This window comes from Cucumis sativus, chromosome 1 (assembly GCF_000004075.3).
Source record: "Cucumis sativus cultivar 9930 chromosome 1, Cucumber_9930_V3, whole genome shotgun sequence".
Lineage (NCBI taxonomy): Eukaryota > Viridiplantae > Streptophyta > Magnoliopsida > Cucurbitales > Cucurbitaceae > Cucumis > Cucumis sativus.
Window position 1 is genome coordinate 17,982,133 of NC_026655.2, and position 22,238 is coordinate 18,004,370.

Sequence of the window (22,238 nt, forward strand, 5' to 3'; positions counted from 1 at the left end):
CCCCAATTTTACTGTTCGTCTTCCACAAAATTCTCTGTGCCTCCACTTTTATTTCCATTTCCCATAATTCTTTGCTCATTTTTGCGAGGTTGAGATGGAAAATATCCACGCAAAAAAAAAAAAAAAAAAACTCGTTTAGTTTTTTTTCCTTCAAATTATTGTTTTAAAATTAAATACTTTAGGACCGGTTAAACTAGAGGAAAAAATTATTTTAAATAACTTACTTTTATTCAAATTTTTACTCCAATCACTTATTTCTAAATTAAACAATTGAAAATGTGTTAAACCTGCCCTAAATCTTCAATAATAACTTAGGAATGCACACTAACGTCAGATCCAACACAAAATTTTGCATTTTCCAAATAAAGTTGGATCTCATCACTCAACTCAAAAAAGCTTTCATTTGGGTATCTACAAAAACAAAAATGGCTGTTCATAAAACCATGGTTAGGGGTCCAAGCAGTGTAATTCAATTAAAAGTATGGCTATACACCAACTCACTGAACCTAAGCAAAGAACTTGGTAACAAAATGCTCATAATAAGTTTGAGCCAAACCTAAGCATAAAACATGAAAAATTCATAATTGTTGATAAAACATTTGAATGGAAAATGAAGATAACCATTTCAATAATGCCTTCCTCTTCCTCGTCCTCTTCCTCTTCTCCCTCGTCCTCCTCCCCTCCCTCTCCCACCACCATGTGGTGTATACGTATCCCTTTCAAAGTTGAACATGCTCATTCTTATATCTTCCGCGTTTGTTCTGCTTGTACTGTCTTGTACCTAAACAAGTTATTGCACCGATATTAAACATTTAATGAAAATAATAGCATCAGAAGCATATGCATCGGAAAACAGATTGAAACTAACATGAAAGTCTTCCAAATCAAATTTATTTTGAAGTTGCCGTGCAAGTTCTTCATCTTGATTTGTATATGAAGATGTCTCTTTTGGTAATTGACTTGTCCCTGATTTTCTCCTTTCATACTCTTCTAGAGTATAGACCTCTTGATCTTCCATTCTGCCCTTTCCCCTGTGGTTTCTACTGTTGAAAGGCCTACAACCTCGTTGACTCGTTTTGAAAAGTAGCTTCTGAGAGGCAGCCTGATTTTGGACAGGAACAGCTTCCGCAACTAGAGGAAACATAAGAAGATGAATTATTGTGGTTTTACTAATACCCCATTTGCTAACCATTTTGCTTTTAGATTTTTGTTCTTGAAAATTAAGCTTATAAACACAACTTTCACTTCCAACTTTCTTCCTTTGTTATCTACCATCTACTAATTATTTTAAAAACCAAGCCAAAATTTTAAAACTAAAACAAGTAGCTTTCAAAAATTTATTTTTGCTTTTGTAATTTGACTAAGAATTCAACCATTGTACTTTAGAAATATACAAACCATGGATAGGAAATGAGCTTAATTTAAAAAACGAAAAACGAAATTGTTACCAAAGGGTGCCAACAAAAACACATTGGTCCAATAAGAGTACTATTTATAAGTCTGAAAACAAAATTACCAGAACTATGAGATGGAAGGATCTCTAAATAAATTTCAGTTAATAGGTCTGTTTCTAAAACAATATCCATGTATGTAGAATTTGAACCTTTTCTAAATATATTATATTTTACCTTCCTTTGGTCTTGTTTCAGAGCTGCTTGGTTTTTCTTCAGCCTTTTCTAAATGGGAAACAGAATTGGTAGCTTTCATGTCTGCACTTTGTTGCTGTATAGTCGATTTACCTTCAATATTTCCTGAATCAGCAGAAGGCCTATTGCTCTTTGAGGATGATTCCTGTTGATCTGTAACTACTCTCTTCATTATATGAATCAAAGAACTTAAGAATAAAATGTGCACTAACAAAGAATACTTATCGACATCCCCGTACACATAACACATTAAGCAAACCAGAAAACACACACACACACAATCATAAGATGATCTGAAATTTCATAGTGCGAATATGAAAGATATCGATCTTTATTAAGAAGAAAATAGACCGTACAATGTTCAACCCCAGAGTAAAATCTCAGATAATTCTACCCCCTAACCTCTCTCTCGCAAGATAGTTTCCCTTTCCCAAACTTTAACTAACTCTACTCTCATTTAACAAGAACTTTTATACTTCTCTCACTCACTCATTTCCCGTGGTGCCCTACATTCATTTACCCTTATTCCTCTGTTGATATTTATATACAACTGGAGGCCTAACGTTATTTCCCCCTCCAAAACCACCTTGTCCTCAACGTGAAATGCAGGAAACTGCTGCTGAAAGCCATTAATAATCCCCAAGTGGCATCATGTACCAGTCAACCTTTCCAACCAATCAATCTCTCCCAACCACCAGATGTTGGATTTTTGTGATAACCAAACACTTCTTGTGGCTCAGCCACCCATTCAAACTGCTTTGAAAATGTATCAGTCCAAGCAGTTTATGGTTGTCTGTTAGACCACCCATCATACATCAATACAGTAGGAGAAAGAATAGAAAAGAGAAGCAGGAGAAGGAGTTAGTTATGTAACCGCATGTTGGGACCACAATGAGTGGAACGACACATGAAATAGAGGGGACCACTGTAGGTGGGGAGTGAATATAATAAATAAGGGAGTGAAAGAGGGAACGGGGAGCTTTTCTTTTTGGAGAAAGTTTCTTTCTGTATATTCTTGAAAGAGAGGATAGCATGAAAGGGAAGGGTGTCCATCGAATCGGCTATAAACCAATTCGGTGATATTGTCCTGTAGTTATTTTCGATAATTTCATCTTAGTAATATCAGTAGTCTTTGATTTTCGTCTACTGGAAGTAAGAACAACTGGTATCTCATCAACTTGGTATCAGAGCACGTCGATCCGAAAAGAAGTGGGAAAACATGGTTCAAACCAGAAGTGAAGAGAGAAGGGACACGCACGAACAAGAACTCAACAAAATTCCGGTGATGGAGGAGAAGCTTACGATGATTTCACAGAACATGGAGAACCTTCAGGCCCAAGTGGAGAAAACACACCAGATGGTGATGATATTCATGGAGACGATGGCCAAGGAACGAGTATTAGCGAGCGGTAAAGAATCGATTCGTCGGCACAAGAGACATGGACGGGAAAATCAGCGGAGGGAGAGAGTTCGGCAAGTAAAGAAACTAAAAATGAGACGATGGAGAAGAAGGGTGATGGCGACGGGGATAACAACGATCGAAATAAATTCAAAAAAGTTGAAATGTCGTTATTCAATGGAGATGACCCAGATTCATGGCTATTCAGTGCAGATAGGTACTTCCAAATACACAAACTGACGGATTCTGAAAAACTCACGGTCGCTACAATTAGTTTTGAAGGCCCCGCACTCAACTGGTATCGGTCGCAGGAGGAGAGAGACAAATTTACCTGTTGGTTAAACTTAAAAGAACGATTACTGATCCGATTTCGATCGTCCCGCGAAGGCTCCCTATATGGTCGGTTCTTACGTATTCAGCAGGAATCAAGTGTAGAGGAATACCGAAATCTATTCGATAAGTGGGTGGCACGGTTATCGGACATTCCGAAAAAGATTGTGGAAGAGACGTTCATGGGAGGGCTGTTACCATGGATTAAGGTGGAGATGGAATTCTACAATCCCGTGGGATTAGCCAAGATGATGAGATATGCACAAATGGTGGAACAACGGGAGATCCTGAGGAGAGAAGCAAATTTACCCAGTTATTCTGGAGCGGAAGTTCCAAATTACACCTATAATACGGCCAAAACAAATTCAGTTATAAAAGAACAAGGGAACAAGGAGAACACGGTATTTCCGATACGAACAATCACATTGAGGGGATCACCGGCAAAGGAGATTAAGAAAGACGGACCATCCAAACGGCTTTACGACGCAGAATTCCAGGCCAAGAGGGAGAAGGGACTCTGTTTCAAATGCGATGAGAAGTATTACTCCAAGCACAAATGCAGGGTGAAGGAAATACGCGAGTTACGTATGGTCGTGGTAAGAGCGGACGACGTGGAGGAAGAAATTATTGAAGAAGACAAGTATGACTTGAAGGAACTGAAAACGATTGAGTTGCAGAATGACCTTGGGGAAGTAGTGGAGTTACGTATTAACTCGGTAGTGGGATTGACGAATCCGTGTACCATGAAGATAAGGGGAACAGTTCAAAGCAAGGAGGCTGTCGTGTTAGTGGATTGCGGAGCCACCCACAATTTCATATCCGACAGGCTAGTGATGACACTGAAATTACCCACAAAGGAGACTTCTAACTATGGGGTAATACTGGGGTCAGGAACAGCCATCAAAGGCAAGCGAGTGTGAAAAAGTAAATTTGGATCTCAATGGGTGGACAGTCCTTGAAAACTTCCTACCGCTGGAACTGGAAGGGGTAGACGTGATACTTGGGATGCAATGGTTACACTCATTGGGAGTGACTGAGATGGACTGGAAGAACTTAACCATGTCATTCTTCCATGACAACAAAAAAATAGTGATAAAAGGGGATCCAAGCTTAACCAAAACTCAAGTGAGCTTGAAGATTAACTAAATCGTGGACAGAGTTAGAGATGGGATACTTGATTGAGTGCAAAACCCTGGAAGCCCACATAGCCAAGATAGAACCAGAAGAGAGCAATAACGTACCTGAGAGCATACTGACAGCCCTGAATCAGTATAATGATGTTTTCGATTGGCCCAAAGAATTGCCTCCAAGAAGGGATATCGAACATCATATACATATAAAGGGAGGGGCAGAACCGGTGAATGTCCGGCCCCATCGGTATGCGTTTCAGCAGAAGGAAGAAATGGAAAAACTGGTGGACGAAATGCTAACTTCAGGAATTATCCGCCCCAGCACAAGCCCATACTCAAGCCCCGTACTATTGGTCAAAAAGAAGGACGGAAGTTGGCGATTCTGCGTGGACTACAGGGCACTCAACAACATAACTATTCCATATAAGTTTCCTATCCCAGTTGTGGAAGAGCTGTTTGACGAGCTAAATGGTGCAAATCTATTCTCTAAAATTGACTTGAAAGCAGGATATCATCAACTTAGAATGTGTAGTCAAGATATAGAGAAGACGACCTTTAGAACTCACGAAGGACATTATGAGTTTTTGGTAATGCCGTTTGGACTCACAAACGCACCAGCAACGTTCCAATCACTAATGAACTCGATTTTTAGATCGTATTTGAGGAAGTTCGTCTTGGTATTCTTTGACAATATACTGGTTTATAGTAGAAACTTAGAGGAACATTGCCAGTACATTGAGCTAGTTCTGGAAGTATTGAGGAGGCATAAATTGTTTGCTAATCGAAAGAAATGCAGTTTTGCGTACTCAAAGGTGGAGTATTTAGGACACATATTGTCAGGAAAAGGAGTAGAAGTCGACCCTGAAAAAATCAGAGCAATCAAATAGTGGCCAACTCCAACAAATGTCCGGGAAGTTAGAGGGTTTCTGGGGTTGACTGGTTACTACCGCCGTTTTGTACAGCACTATGGGTCCATAGCGGCACCTCTAACTCAACTACTAAAGTTGGGATCATTTAAATGGAATGCGAGAGCACAAGAAGCGTTTGAAAAGCTTCAACGAGCAATGACGACCCTGCCTATACTAGCTCTTCCAGATTTTAACGCACCATTCGAAGTAGAGACAGATGCGTCAGGCTATGGGGTAGGGGCAGTGCTAATGCAGAACAAGAGACCAATTGCTTTTTATAGCCATACACTAGCCTTGAGAGACCGAGCCAAACCAGTATACGAGAGGGAGTTAATGGCAGTAGTACTGGCAGTCCAACGTTGGCGACCTTATTTGTTGGGAAGAACCTTCATAGTTAAGACAGATCAGCGATCACTTAAGTTCCTGCTGGAACAGAGAGTCATACAACCGCAATATCAGAAGTGGATTGCAAAATTGTTGGTTTATTCATTTGAGGTGGTGTATAAACCAGGCTTGGAAAACAAGGCAGCAGATGCCCTTTCACGAGTACCACCAACTGTCCATCTTAACCAACTAACAGTCCCCACCTTGGTAGACATAAAGGTAATCGGAGAGGAGGTTGACAAGGATGACTACTTGAAAGATATAATCAACAGGATTCAAAGGGAGGAGGAGGTAAAGAATTACACTCTGCAACAAGGAATACTGAGATACAAAGGGAGATTAGTGATTGCGAAGAACTCTTCATTGATACCTGCCATTATGCACACAAATCATGACTCGGTCCTAGGAGGTCATTCCGGGTTCTTAAGAACGTATAAGAGGCTGACAGGAGAGTTGTTTTGGGTAGGGATGAAAGCTGAAGTCAAAAAATATTGCGAAGAATGTATTACGTGCCAACGGAATAAGACTTTAGCATTGTCTCCGGCAGGATTATTGACACCTCTAGAGGTACCAAATAGAGTATGGGAGGATATATCCATGGATTTTATTGAAGGACTGCCTAAATCAATGGGGTTTGAAGTAATATTCGTACTGGTGGACCACTTCAGTAAATATGCTCATTTCCTTGGCCTTAAACATCCTTTTGACGCTAAGATGGTAGCTGAATTGTTCGTTAAGGAGATTGTAAGACTGCATGGTTTTCCACAGTCAATTGTCTCTGACCGAGACAAAATCTTTCTGAGTCATTTTTGGAAAGAACTGTTTCGTTTAGCTGGTACGAAGTTGAACCGAAGCACAGCATACCACCCCAGACAAATGGACAGACAGAGGTTGTCAACAGATCTGTAGAAATTTATTTAAGGTGCTTCTGTGGGGAAAAACAGAAAGATTGGCTGAAATGGTTGTCTTGGGCTGAATACTGGTATAATACTACATTCCAAAGATCGTTAGGCGTGTCACCGTTCCAAGCTATCTATGGAAGAACACCACCACCCATCATACATCAATACAGTAGGAGAAAGAATAGGAAAGAGAAGCAGGAGAAGGAGTTAGTTATGTAACCGCATGTGGGGACCACAATGAGTGGAACGACACATGAAATAGGGGGGACCACAATGAGTGGAACAACACATGAAATAGGGGGGACCACTGTAGGTGGGGAGTGAATATAAATAAGGGAGTGAAAGAGGGAACGGGGAGCTTTTCTTTTTGCTGTATATTCTTGAAAGAGAGGATAGCATGAGAGGGAAGGGTGTCCATCGAATCGGCTATAAACCAATTCGGTGATATTGTCCTGTAGTTATTTTCGATAATTTCATCTTAGTAATATCAGTAGTCTTTGATTTTCGTCTACTGGAAGTAAGAACAACTGGTATCTCATCATTGTCTTCCACCATAACTAATTGCTTATGGTGATCAAGCTGCATCTAATTCAACTTTCGATCAGCAGTTGCAAGAAAGGGGCTTAATTTTGGGTATTTTGAAAGAACATTTGCATGCAGCTCAAGAGAAGATGAAGAAGTTTGTTGATCAAAAGAGAAGGGAAGTTGAATTTGCAGAAGGTGATTGGGTTTATTTGAAGTTCGATCTTAAAGGCAGTCTTCGGTGATAGCACGGAGGAATTAGAAGTTGTCTCCCAAGTATTTTGGGTCTTACCGTATTGAAGCTCAATTGGGTAAGTTAGCTTATCAATTGGCATTGCCAAGGATGCTTCAATTCACTCTGTGTTTCATGTTTCTCAGTTGAAGAAGGCTTTAGGAGAGCAGAAAGTGGTGCAACCAGTAGTATCTACATCTTCGAAGAAGTTTGAATGGGTGAATGAACCATAAGAGGAATTTGGTCGCCATAGGAATCCAACAACAGGTGGCTGGGAGGCACTGATTAGATGGAAAGACTTACCGGCATGTTAGGCCTCCAATTGTGTATCAATATCAAAGCAAGAATAAGAGTAGAATGGGAAAAGGAGTTGTCTTTGAAAGGGACCACATGGAATGAGAGAAGGGAGGGGTACACAACATAAGCTTCAGTAAAAAGGGAGGGCAGTTAGTTAAGTTTGGGGAAAGGGAAACCATCTGGAGAGGGAGTGGTTAGGGGAGAATTTGATGTAAGAAGAATAGGGGTTAATTAAGTAATTAGTTAACTTTCTTTTTACCTCCACTTGTATTGGGTACTCCTATTAATAGAGTTTTATTACAAGTGGGGGTAAAAGTAAATTAGAATATTAACTAATTACCCAATTAACCCATATTCTTCTTACATCGAGTTGATCATCTGAGATCGAACTCTAGGGTTTATGCTTGTATGAACTGATTTTTTCTTAATAAAGATTGACACCTTTCACCCATCTGGTGCTGTAAAATCTAACGTGGAAAGATGTAATACCTAATATGCATCAAGGATCGCAAGGGACCCAAGTCCCAAAACTTGCCACTCTAGATGATAAATTTTTAATGAAGAAAGCAAAGGCAATAATTTAAGCAACAGTCGCAATAAGCAATACAACAGAAATAAAAGCAGTACAAGAATATAGGCGCTTAAACTAAAATACTGACATGAAGATTTTCCTTTCTGACCAAGTTTTTGTGAAGGTGCTCCAACTTGCAACTTCTCAAATGGTGGTGGACCATCAACATCTCCTCCTTGTGATAATCTCATGGATTCACGGGATAAACCAGAATATTTTTGGTTCATTTTCCATTCTTCATAAAGTGTTGGAACTACACCTCCAAGCACCGATAACCCTTTTGAACCTAAACATGCTATTCCACTATGCACTGGAGCTTTATTTTCCAAACGAATCTGCAACCAGAAAGCAGCATGTTAAAAGACATTTTAATAAAATGGTCCTTTTTCATATCATGGAGTCATATAAAAAACAGAAACGAGCAAAAATTTTGTGAACTTCAGTAAGCTTAGCTCTTAAACACTTTTACTAGAAAAGGGAGAAAGAGGTCATATCAATAAAAACCTGAGTATTGTATCAATTAAAACCAACTTTCATAAGTGGATCAATTAAATGGATCAATTAGAGAATCTTGGCTTGCTTCTTGAACTATTGCTAGCAAAGAAACACCAATAGGCCCGACTCCTCTAAGAGAAAATGGGCAGTCCAAGAACAAGTGAATTCTGCTTCTCCATCTGTCAAACTGTCGTACAAGAACAACAGCAGTTGCAGAAAGGATACCTATTTGGGTTTTTCTTTGTAAAACATGATTGGAAAAACCAACTAGCAATTAGCAAACTCCCACATCTCTTCCCACTATTGAGCCATATAATATACGACTCAAAGGTTTTCATTTTTCACAATCCCTATAGGATGGTTTTGATACTTGATGGCACTAGATTAAAGAATTTTAAATGTCTAATGCATAGCAGTTGAATTATAGTTTCTAAGGTTAGAAGGAGACACCGGCAGAATTAAAGGCTTATTCTAGCAGGAGTTAGCAAAACCATGGACGAAGAATATGATCCAGACCTTCATCTAACTGTTGCAAAGATATCAATTAGAAGAAAAGGTCCAGTTAGGAAGTGGAAACACCTTTTGAATCTCAACAGTTGTATTTAGTCTTCAGAAAGTTGCAGCCCAAGAAAGACATTGATGCAATACTCAATACTTAGAAAGGTGGATTTCTTTATATGCTAGAATGGTGGTTAAAAAAGGATTTTCATGCAAAGAACTTAAAACTACCTAACCACCAACATTTAGCATCCAAAATATGTATCAAGTAAACATGCTGAGCAAGAGGACAAAGGTACGTCACTTTGCTCTTCTTAAATCTCTGCTAGAGGCAAGGATCCAGCTCTGATTTTGAATCAATAACATTTTCTATTGTGAAAATAATAAGATGGAACCATCAAAAACAAATCTTAGGAATGCATAGGCCCCTCCTCCATAAAAGAAACAGCACATCTCTTGACAGTCATTACTATTGTGCCACCATACTGATGCAATTACAGACGCTAGGATTTTTTTTCGTCTTCCTTTCCACCTTGCCTTCAACCACTACCCATTCTTTTCTAAATTATACTATTGTCCAACCATTTTAAACCACCAAGCATCCTCCTAATGTAAAATTCTTCTAGCAGCATTGGGCAATGAAGATTGAGCGCTTCTCTATTTGACATTTCCCATCTCCAATCCTCCTATTTCAATGGAAGAGAAGCCTATTTCAACTTCCAACTGATTATTTGATTAAAATTGCATTAATTAAAGTCTCATCAATGGAATTTCCTAATTTCTTTTCCACCATGTTAGCTGCATTTTCAGGAATTAGAACAAGGATGAGAAATAGTAAGGATATTAGACAAAACAAGCTGCATAACAGTTGATCTTGCCATTTTGGACTTTAAATTCTTCAACATCATAAGTTCGCCTGGCATTGCCTATTCTTCCACATCGTGAAATTCTTCTTTGCATCAATACCCAACCATGTTAGGTTGACTTTTCCTTGGATTAAAATCAGGTATTCTACCTCCTCCCACCTATTAAGGGATCTACCGTGTTTCAGATTCCTGCACCCAGCGACCAAATCCCATAAGAAGTCGGATGTTCAGTCAATGAGGATGCAATCCCACATCAAACATGTTCATTAAGGAAAAGAGGAAACAAAGAAATGCTGCAGCCTGCAGCCATCAATTATCCTTTTACAGTTACTAACTTACTAGCTAGCTGCCTTGGACGTTCCAGTTAGGAAAAGTTTTTCTATCCAATAACATTAGATGTACATTTCCCATAAAAAAGAGCTCAATAGCATAGTTGACCCAATTTTACATGTTTTCAATCGCTGCATCCCAAAAGTAACGGGGTCTTTGTGGTTGCTGATAAGTGGTAAAAAAATGCTATCAGTCGGAACCACGTGAAGCAACTTGATGCCATATGCCCAAAGGACTCACATATCATAGGGTAGCCACATACATATTCACAACTTAACTTTAAAGAAAGATATAGTCAAGAAACTCGACAGTTAAGGAGGAAAAAAAAGCCAAGAACTTAAACGGTTCAAAATAGAGTAGTTAAAAAAACAAGCAAGGAGAAATTATCCGGAGTACCTTGGTGCCAGGAGGAATGTCATCAGGAATAGATGGTATATGAGAGTACTCTATAGCAGTAATCTCAGAGTGTCCATCAGTGAGACCGAACCGAAGGAGACGCCGACCATTAGACGCCTTCAAGATACCATCTAGGCTGCTTCGCGATATGTCTTTTACAGATGATATCTGCTAAAACAGCTGAAATCATCTACTAATAAATCATTGGTGAAAATAATGTTCTTCAGAAAGAGAATAAGACAAAACAGAGCTACCCTGAGTTTCTAGTCAGCGAAAGAAACGCAAGAATGTGAAATAAAGAAGAACGAACATAAAATCAAGAAAAACAAAAGATATAAGAGAGTCCAATTCACCTGGAGAACTATAGGGCCGAGAATACGAGAAGACTTGCGAAAAAGAGCAGGTTCAGGCAAGGACTTGCCTCCAATGAACCTGAGGTCGATGTTTATGAGCTCCGACTCCACAGAATCAAGGACCGAACTAGGATCATCGGCCAAGGCGGTAGCGATCGTGATTACGGCCTTAACTTCGTCTGAGTCGGAGAAGTTCCATCCCCTAAGTCGTAATGTTTCAAGAACAGCGACGGAAGCATCCGCCATGGGGTCAGCTGGAATGAAGTTTGGAACCCTTGGATTTGAAATGGTTTCAAATCAGAACGAACTTGTAATCAATTACAATTAGAGTGTTTGGAATGAATTTGGCAAATTGGCAACTATTAATCTTTATTTTCGTTTTTAGAGGGTACCCCATCTTTTTTAAACTCGTAAAACCTGTCGATATATATATTTTTTAAGTTAAAAAAATATTGGAGAAAATTTGAAAAAGAGTGGAATCTCATCTAATTTTCTGTTGCACGCCTAAAACCAAAACGGATGGATAAGTTGAAAATTCTTAATATTTTAGGGAAATGTTTGTGGTTGATCTCGGCGAACATTGATCAACATAAACAAAATTACTAATTTTTCTAAAGTGTACTACTTTTAAAATGTAAAACGAAAAAACTGCTATTTCTAAAAATTTTTCAATAAATTTTCAAAGATAGAATTCGAAATCTTGTTTGCTAAATTTGTACCGATGCACCCTTTTGTTAAGAAATTTGGTCCAAGTTCTAAAATTGCACACACGACCTCGTGGGCACATGAAGTTTCATTTGTTCTTTTCTCTTGTTGCTCTTTTTTTTTCTTTCTTTTTCCCTTTTTTTTTTTTTTTTTTGTGATCACATATAGCAATCGACAGAAGTAAAATGAAAAATGACACAGTTTTTAAAAGTAAACGGAGGGTGGTCTTCTACTTGCATTAGTCCTTTCTAAATTTACTAATTCGTTCTTGAAAACTATTGGAAATGACTATTGTACTGTTTTCTAATTGATATTTCAATTGGAAACTGATAATTATTATTATTTATTTTTATTTTATAATTTTAATAATTATTCTATATATATATTAGGTAAAGAACATTTTTTTTAGGGCGTTCATTTATTCTTCTTGAAAAATCCTATTCTTTCCTCTTATTCTCTCAGCAATTATTTTTTTCCTTTTGATTTCATTCTTAACTCAAGTTAGTGCACGCATGAGTTGAGAAATTTGCGTTAACCTTGGGAAATAATCGACATAAGCCATTTACTACCGAGGTCGGGCCAAATTTTGCTTTTAGGGCCGTGTTTCTACAGGACACAACTATGATCAACATTTGTTTTTTCCAACTATCTAGAAGCAAAACTATGAAATGTTGATAAGTGGAAAATTTAGCTTCTCAAAGAAAACCCCTTTCGAAATTTCATTCCATGTACGAAAAGCAAAAACCCCTATGTTAATCAGACTGTTACGGCGGTCACCGACTAACCAAATAGGTCATCGAAGCTTGAATCACCAAATTTTACGATCTTCGTTCAATTTTGGAATGGGCAGAAGCGAAAGAAAATCCAAAGAGGAAAGGAAGCGTAGAAAACCAGCTTCATCTTCTGAAGAGAGGAAGAGAGGCCACGTGGAGGAGCCATCCATTTGGCGGGTCAAAACAATCCCCTCTCGATAATGGAGATTTCTATCAGATTCCATTGTCAGAGCTGTAAGTCTTACAAATCCCAATTTAAATTTTTAATTCAAATTCAAATTTCATATACTTTTGGTAATCCCTTCTCAAGCTGGGGATGCGTGGGTGTGGCTCAGTTTAGATAAGCTTTAAGAATTTTGTTGACTTTCTACTATTAACGTTGCCATATCTGTGGTTCTGTCTTGATTTTAAATTTTAATGGCATTTAGTGTTGAAAGTTTGGTTTTATGCAAATAATTTTCTTATGTGACAAGTTTTATGGACGTGATATAGAAGAAATGAGCTAAAAGGGTTTTATAGTGTGTTAAGATCAACCTAACTAGAATAGGTAGAGTGTGAATTGTATATAAAAATAGACAGATGAGTGAACTAGAATACATTTGGACTATAAACATTTCGATTTCATCTTTTCTCTATCACATATAAAGAATATTTATTGTATTGGAGAATTGTTTTATCTAGCAGTAGTGGGGATGTGTCAAGAGATTTGGAAAGAAAATTCAATTTAGTAAATTGATGGACTAATCTATGTTGATTGTCATTTATGTTTGTGACAGAGTCTAAATTTTACCAATTTACATGATTTATGATTTATGACGAAATGTATTTGGTTTTGGTGGCTTTACTACGTAAATAGTTGAAATGTAGACAATCATAATTTGATTGGTGGTTTATTCCAGAAATTTAATTTCTACATATGGCATAAGAATTAATTGTTGGAATTTTTTGTCCTAAAACTCGTAGTTTGTAAATCATATTCTATTCAATAAAGTTGTTATTGAGAAATTAAATATTATAATCTTAAATTCAATAAATCAAGTTCCAAGGCTATTTTTTGAATAAACTTGAACTTTATGTGTAAACATAAACGTGGATCAAGTTCGAGTATATAGCCTAAATAGTCTATAGTATATGAAATAAAGGTTGGGCGCCTTATTTTGAGAGACTATGGATGCGGCCCACTTTGTAGTACAAACGATGTGATCCTAATCGTTCATGTAGAGACATGAAAGTGGGGGCATCCTATGTAAAATGTTTACATAAGACTGAACCATGAATTAGTCATTTTTACGTTATAACACCGTTTACTGTTTAAAACTGACTATCTCAATTATTGATGACCTAGGTAACTTAGTCTTAATCCTGAGTTAACTATGAACTCCTGTTCACACGAGATTATCCTTAGATCTGCATAGGTGAGGGCAGCTCATCAGCGTTGGCCCAATAAGCCTCCCATTTCAGGGGTAAGATCGGGTGGATAGCTGGGAACATAGGGTACAAGATGGAATTCACTCCTACCCGCTTTAGGGTTAGTAGATAGGTTGCTCTCTTAAGCACTGAATCCAAGTCTTGAACAAGGGGCCCCACCCTCTCATTGGCCCGAGAGGGATTAAGTTTATAGGTTGAACCTTAAACCAATTGTTCAATAGTGGATTAGTGGGACTTAAGGAGCAAGATGTAATCTTGGGGGTAAAACGGTATTTTGACCCAGCCAAGGTTACGAGCAACCTGTGAAGGATTAACTTACTGATTATGGTTTTATCAAATGGACACAAATATATCTATAGTGAGGTGAGTGCAACTACGGGACTTTAGTGGAATGACCCGTTAGTTAACGAATGTTGATTAACTCGGTTTAAAAGAGTTTAGCTAGTTAATCTTGAATCGTTGGAGCCCATGATCTATAGGTCCATTAGGTTCCTCTGCTAGCTCATATGGATTAAACTTAGAACAGTGTGATGAAATAAGTCGAATTGTTCGAATTGGGAGAAGAAAGGAAAACCGACATATACAGTGATATAATCGTCGGTCTTCTAATTAGAAATAGAGCTTTATGTTTTACATACTATAAGTATGAATGCGGATTCATACTAAGAAGCTCGGAATTGGTCAAAAATAGTAAAAAGTCAAAATGTTGACTTTTGACTTTGAAAAGTCAAACTTTGACCGGCCTTATATTCAAATGTGATTTGAATTTTGGAAAAATGAATGCGGATTCATGCTCAGGAGGTTGGAATTAGTCAAGACGGACAAAATGGTAAAATGTCAAAATATTGACTTTTGACTTAGAAAAGTCAAAGTTTGACTTTTGACTAGAAAAATTTAATGACCATTTTACCCTTGGACTAAGTTAGTGGGAAAATCCAACATTTTGTTGGATAATCCCACTAACTCTTAGTGGGATATGTGGCTATATGAGATATAGACACCTAGCCCACTAAGTTCCACTAATTGTTAGTGGAAAATTAGGTGTTGAGATTTGGCAAATGAATTGCATGCATTTTTGCATGTAATTAGGCTATAAATAGAGATGTTTTCAAATGTTGAAGGACTTTTGCCTCTTTTATCATTTTCATAATCTCAACAAAAGAAAAAAGAAAGCTTCCAATCTCATTTTATCTCCATTACTTTCTACACCAAAATTGGGTCCCACAACCCGGTTCTTTGTCTAGAGGATAACAGTTGAGTACTAGTGGTGGTCTCGGGAAGAATTGGTAAGAAGACATCAAACCTTTTGTAAGCTTCAAAGGTAATACTTCTTAAAACCCTAATTTGATTAGTTTATGGTTACATGTTAATTGTGGCAATTATGGTAGAAATTCGATTCTTTTTCCGCTGTGCATGACTTAGTTCTATCATTAATAGCTAGTTTATTTCTTTGATATGTTTGAGAATGATATTCCATATGTATATTTGATGAGCATATACTATAATATTCCGTATAGTATTTGACAAATTTATGTTATAGTAATGAGGTGCTATTGTGATAGAGTTATGCGTGACTTACGTCATGAATTGTCACATAATTTGGTTATTAATTTCATGAAATTGAAAGTATTACTATTACTTGTAATCAACTTTTGTCGATCAGATTCATAAATATAAGATTTGTTTCAAATTTCATATGTAGTGAAAATATTTTGGCTGGTAACATTCTACCATTTTAATGTTTTTCTTGGGTTGATTTGTATTATGAATTTGGTTTTCCTATGGTTTAAGGCTCAACAATGTTTCGAAGTTTTTTTTGTATATGACATGAGAATTTGGCAATTTTATTTCATAGCTATATTTAGTATGATATTTAATATATGTTTGATAAGTTTATGTAAATTTACTCATTCATTTTTTAGAACCATTTGCACAATTGCAACTAAGAAACACTACTTGATGCTCTATGGTCTATGTTATATACTCAATACTAGATACTAGCTACTCGATGTTCAATGCTCATTAGTTGATGCTCTACGTTTTATTTATGTTATGTATCTTATCACTAAATGTTTGATACTTAAAGAAATACAAGAAAAAAAATTAGAAATTAAAAAGAAAAAGAAAAAGGAGTATAAAAATGAAAGGAGTGAAAAAAAATTCAAAGAAAGGATGAAGTAGAAGAAGAAGAAAGAAAAAAAAGAAAAAAAATTGTAAATCGTAAAACAAAGAAAAGAGAAGAAGAAAGCATGTTGGGTGTGTTTGGGGGAGGGAAAGATTTATGGGGGAAAAGAATTATGATAATCCTATGATTATAATAATCTTAGTGTTATGATAATATGTGTTTGTAGTTAGGGTTATTATTAGTAGTGTTATGGTAATATGTGTTTGGAGGAAGGAATATGAATGGTAGTATTATGTTAGTATCTATTTGAGAGAAGGATTCTTGTTGCAGTATTATGATAATATTTGTTTGGGGGAAGAGTTATGATTGTACTATTATGATAATATGCATTTGGGGGAGGATTATATATTTTTTATAATTTGTTTTTATAAAATAAAGAATATTAAAATACGTATTTATTATTTATAATAAATCATATTATTTTGTTAAAATAAACAAAATTAATATATGTAATTATAATACATCATATAATTTTTTTCAACACAATTTGCAATTTTTTGTTATAGGTCTGAGATTAGTGAAAATTTTGTTTTATAAAGAGCTTAGCGTGAAGGGCCTTTAATTTTTTTTTTTCCAACCGTGCACAAGTAACGCCTAAATTAGTTAGAGTATTGAAATAAAAGTGATGCGCTGAATGAAATTAGAAAAAACAAATTCAATACGTATGGTCGTTAACATAATAGTGAAATCACATTACATTGATAAAAATACGAAAAAACATACAGTACGCAGATTAAAAAAAACATACATATAAGATAATGAAAGATAAAGCAAACAAAGTCAAGGGTTTTCTTTGAGAATGACACTGCAAAATGAGAATTTCATTTCTTCAGGTATATTAAGGGATAATTTCATATGGCATGTAACTAGCAAATGACCTCTTGTCGTGTTGTGCTCGCATCTTGCAACTGACCAGTCCGCAATGCGGTTTAGTTGTTCATTCCCGTACTGAATTGTGTTGTGAACTACGTCTCCAGTTTCTACAGACTCTCCTCCAAGTTTCCGATTAGACCCACTAGAAACATTTCTATGTCACTTCCGCGAGCGATTCATGTGTTCATTACTTTGCCAGGTGACATGTCTAGTCCCTAACTGTACATTGTATGGAACCCTATATCGTTGACATCGTCAACAGAAAATTCCTCACAACCTCTAGGCACATTCGAACCGACATTGACAAAGGTCTCCACACGCATGCCCGTTGCATGACCTATGCCAAAGACATAGGAAAGCTCTTCATAGTGGGGAAACTATCTATGTAAGAGGTCCTTTGCGGCCGGATGACTTTGTTCAAGTACAAAATACAAAAAACATTATTAGTATTATTGTTGCTTATACTACAATAACAGATGATATAAATAAGATCGTACCTTCACCCAATCGTCTAACACATCCTTCCTCGTAATGATGCACTTTAGTTCATCATTCCACCCAAAGTCGCTACGGGACGGGCCACGCATCTTTGCTAGAGCGTGGAACGTTCTCTTAAGCAATTATATGCGACTATCAATAATTGTTACCTGGATGTTACGTCCTCATTTTTGTGACAAATGAAAGTGATAGTCAAACATGATGGTTGAAGACCTAATACAAAATAAAGGCAATTAGGTATGCAACAAAAGACTCTGCACAAGTACACAATGAACATCAAACTATGGACCTAAGTAGAGAGGTACGTGGAAACATAAGAAATCAGAACAAACAAATGGGAGTATGTGGAAAAATAATGAATCAAAACAAACAGAGGCTATTACAAAAAATAATGAATCAGAACAAACATAAAAAGAAAAAATAGAAAACATAGTTCAGAAGCAAAAATCCATTAAAAATTGAAGAGGTGAACACAGAAACATTTTTTCTTTTCCTTTCAAATTGTATAGATGGAAGTAAGATACGAACAAGGTATCAAACAAACCAATCTGAAGACATACATGAAGATAACATCCATCAATATTTAGTGGAGGGACGGGGGTGGGCGAAACCAAATGCTATAAATTAGAACGAACAAAATAAGTATGGAACGAGTATTTAAAGAACTTATAAATCGAGAAAAAAATATATGATCTTATAAAACGAGATAAATTATATGAAAACAAAATAAAAAGAAGCAAGGATGAGAAGATTACTGCAAATGTGAAAAATGGAAGCACCAATGCTACAAAAATTAATGCAAATTTTCAAGAAGAAAAGAGAATAGGTACAAATTATTTTTGTGTTCATCATTGGCTACACATACCTTTTCAAAGAAGCGGTCACCCCTACCATGCTCCGCCGATGGTCCTACCAGACTCTTTTGTTCAACGCATGGTACTTGGGTGTAGCATCTGTCACTTGAAGCACTGTTGGGTGGAAACGAACAAGTGACAATGTCAATATCAGAGCGACAAGGCACCGTCGAAACAACAAGGGGAAATCTGACACTTATGTGTTAGAATAAAGACCTTAATCGAAACATAGAGAGGATGGATTTGGTTTCAGAGGCAACGCACGTGAGCGGCAACCCATCAGCGAAACCACAGGGACGAAACTTTTTTCGTTTCAGAGGCAACAAGCAAATGCATCCATCAACGAAAGAGAAGTTTGGTTTCAATGAAGGGGAAAAGAAAACAGGGACATAAACGAAATGATGAACATTTATGGGAAAATAACAATATGGATGTAGATTTGAAGAGAAAAATAGAAAAACTCATTCAATTGTATATTTTAGGAAGAGAAAATGAAAATGAAATGGAAAAGGACAAAGATTACATCATAATGGAAAAGGAAATCTGACAGAATATGAAAGGTTGAAGGGAAAATCGAGAGGATTACAACAGGAATATAAAAGGTTGAGAGAGAGTTACGAAGGTTATAGAGGGAAAGAGAGGGAATACCCATTATGATCAAACGAGGTCCAAACAAGGATTTGACTTTTGACCCAATCCTGATCCCCATATTTCCCATCTTAAACACACCCTTAAGGTTAAAGTGATAATTTTACACTATGATGATAAGCACAATGCCACTTTTATTGGTGTAAATTTTCCTTTTTTTTTTTTTTTTTTTTTTTGAAAAATTGCATAAATTAACCCTTTAAAAAAAGGAAAATTGTAAAAAATGATAAAATTAACAAAATATTTACAAAACATAACAAAATTTTATATTCAATCAATAATAAGACACAAGCTCAATGTCTATCATTGGTTGAATTTGTAATTTTACTATATTTTGATTCATTTGGTTATATTTGAAAATGTCAAAAAATTTAGTTGATGGTAATCCCTTCTTAAAAATATATTTGTTTTAGAAAAGAAAAAAGAATTATTTTTAATCTAAACAGTATTTTGGTGACAAAATTAACATTTTTTTTTAAAAAAATATTTTTCTAACATTTTTTTTTTTTGTAATTTGAACAATGCCGTAAGATGAAAATATCATTTTATCTGTCATTTATAAGGCAAAAATCTTGTGAGGTCAAATTCCCACATGGTCCTAACTAAGATCACGTCGAAAAATCTCCTGTTTTGATCTAAGACTTTTTAAAGAAAAAATCGTTAGTTTAACTAGAAACTTTATTAGAGTCCTCGATCGAAGATGCAAACCTCAATTAGTGTTATAATATATGTATATAATGTATATATATGTATATGTATATAATGTATATATATGTATATGTATATAATGTATATATATGTATATGTATATAATGTATATATATATGTATGTATATAATGTATATATATGTATATGTATATAATGTATATATATATGTATATAATGTATATATATGTTTCTACAATATTGGAGAAAATCTAAGAAAATGGAATAGTCCAAAACCCAAGTCCATGCTCAAACTCAAATCTTCTCTTCCATCTCATCATGTCCTTCACTCCAACAAACTCACAACCATAACCATAGTTCCAGATTCTCATCTCTTCATTTCTTTCTTTACTCAACTACCACTAACACCTATCAGAAGTAGTCGACGTCGTTACTATCGAGCTTAGGTTCTATCGTCCAGTTTAACTTTTGTCGCCAATGACTTTGTCCTCGTCGAGAAATAATATATTTTTTCTTCTTTAGAATTGGTCCAAACCTATGATAGCCATTTTTCACTTCATTTTTGTACATAGAATCTTAAGAATTAATGTTTGGACTTATACTTTAATCTTTTTATATTACAAATAAGATAGAGAAATTGAAATTTTAGAATGAGAAAGAGGGCTTAGGGATTTTGCATGGCGAGAATTAATTAAGGAATCAGGGAATGAGTCCACACAGGGACCCATCCCCTCAATTGACCAACTCTATTAAAAGAACCACACAATTTCTAAAAATTGCCCAACTTGACTCAAAAACCAAAAGTCTATCTAATATGGACCTTTATTTGAAAATATGTTTGTTCTTTTTTACCATTTTCATAGGTGAAATACCAATTTTAACTTTAATGTTAAATGCTTTTGTTATCTCGTTAATTTGAATGTGTTGGAACGCCTAGATGGAGTATTACACTAAGAAGAAGTAACGCTTATACAACTCGCGTGCTAACTCGCCTTGTATTTCGACTGGTAGAATTTGTATCTTGCATTGTCTAAACAGAATGCTACTAGTCACTTGTTGTCTCACCTTTCAGTATCATTTGGTTAATAACTTGAGTCTTGATCAAATTGCTTATAGATCAGCTTGCATGGTCAAGTTTTCGTGACAAAAATGCCTAATACAAAACAAAAGCTAGTTAAGAAAAGAAAACTGAGTTGTGGATCTCGCTTTCTTTAAGTTGTTTCGTGGCTCTACTCCTTTGTGCAAACAAATTTGTATAGCCTTGTCGTCTCCAAGATAAAATAGTCGTGTTCTTCAATCAGAAGTGTACTGAAAACTAATTGGAATACCAACACTCAAATAGACACACTTTTTGCTTGAAAAACTCAAAGAAAGGAAGTAAGAATTTGTGGTTTTTCTCATATCTTAAAATGAAGAAGGAAAAGTGTTTATATAGTGGAGGAGGCTAAAAGAGACAATGGTAATTAAATAGGAAATTTTAATTATGGAAACAGTTGTAATTAAGGGAGGATAACGTTGGAAATTAAATATAAAACGGAATTAAAACGTTTGACTCTTTTATGATGCGAAACAATCATAAAGATTTTGTATTAAAGAGACAACGGTAATATCATTATTACATCTCATCTTCTCTAGCCATCTCACCTAGGATGGCAACTAATGTGTGAAGATTAGAAATCTAATCTTCCAGACATCTCACCTTGGATGACAACACACAATTTATTTGCTTGTCTTCTCTCATTTCCAAACTCACAATTGGATGAGTATTTTGTAATGAAGACATTTTCAAAAGTTTTCATCAACAATCTCCCACTTGAAAATTTTTTACTGCTAATTTTCCACTTGAAAATTTTCAAAACATTTTCATAGAGTAGTGTCTATTTGTATAATATTGTGCTTAAGTAAAGGTATCGAAGGACTTGAACCTTTACGTAGTAACAACAATTTAGAGTATTGTAAAGTAACTTGCACTCATAGCATTATTCAAGTTGTCACCACGTGCCCGAGACGATGCGGAGCGGCCAACGTCCTCAAAAGAGTTAGTTTTAAAAGAAAATAGGAGTCGTCACCAATCTTTTTTACGGTGTGATTGGACATCGAAATAAAGTAAACAATTTTAAAAAAATAGTATGCAAAAAATAGAATTGAGTTCGGGAGTCATTTGTGTGTGGGGAATGTATTAGCACCCCACAACACTCATTTAGAAAAACGGTGGCTAAATTTAAGATATTAAATTGAAAATATTTTTTAATTTATTTTAAAACTAATGTCTTATTTTACCCAATATTTGAAGCAATGATCTCATAGAATAAGTGAAATAATATTTCATTAATTAGACTATATATTGA

The 22,238-nt window shown here is 35.9% G+C and overlaps 1 protein-coding gene across 1 annotated transcript; it reads right to left on the minus strand.

Moving 5' to 3' along the window:
• Positions 1-347: 347 nt before the first annotated feature.
• On the minus strand, positions 348-11,633 carry LOC101212179 (tudor domain-containing protein 3). The gene is made up of 6 exons (XM_004149814.3): positions 11,260-11,633; positions 10,907-11,074; positions 8,410-8,656; positions 1,629-1,799; positions 869-1,131; positions 348-781 (listed from the first exon to the last, which is right to left on the minus strand). Exons 1-6 carry the CDS (start codon positions 11,503-11,505, stop codon positions 626-628), a joined length of 1,251 nt encoding a protein of 416 aa, XP_004149862.2. The 5' UTR covers positions 11,506-11,633; the 3' UTR covers positions 348-625.
• Positions 11,634-22,238: the final 10,605 nt, after the last annotated feature.

Bases quoted from the DNA above. Each gene is read 5' to 3' on its own strand.
- LOC101212179 (XM_004149814.3), bottom strand. From the start codon at position 11,505: ATGGCGGATGCTTCCGTCGCTGTTCTTGAAACATTACGACTTAGGGGA. The intron at 11,075-11,259 runs GTGAATTGGACT...CTGTTTTAGCAG, and splicing joins TCGGCCCTATAGTTCTCCAG to ATATCATCTGTAAAAGACAT. The intron at 1,132-1,628 runs GTAAAATATAAT...TGTTTCCTCTAG, and splicing joins TGAAACAAGACCAAAGGAAG to TTGCGGAAGCTGTTCCTGTC.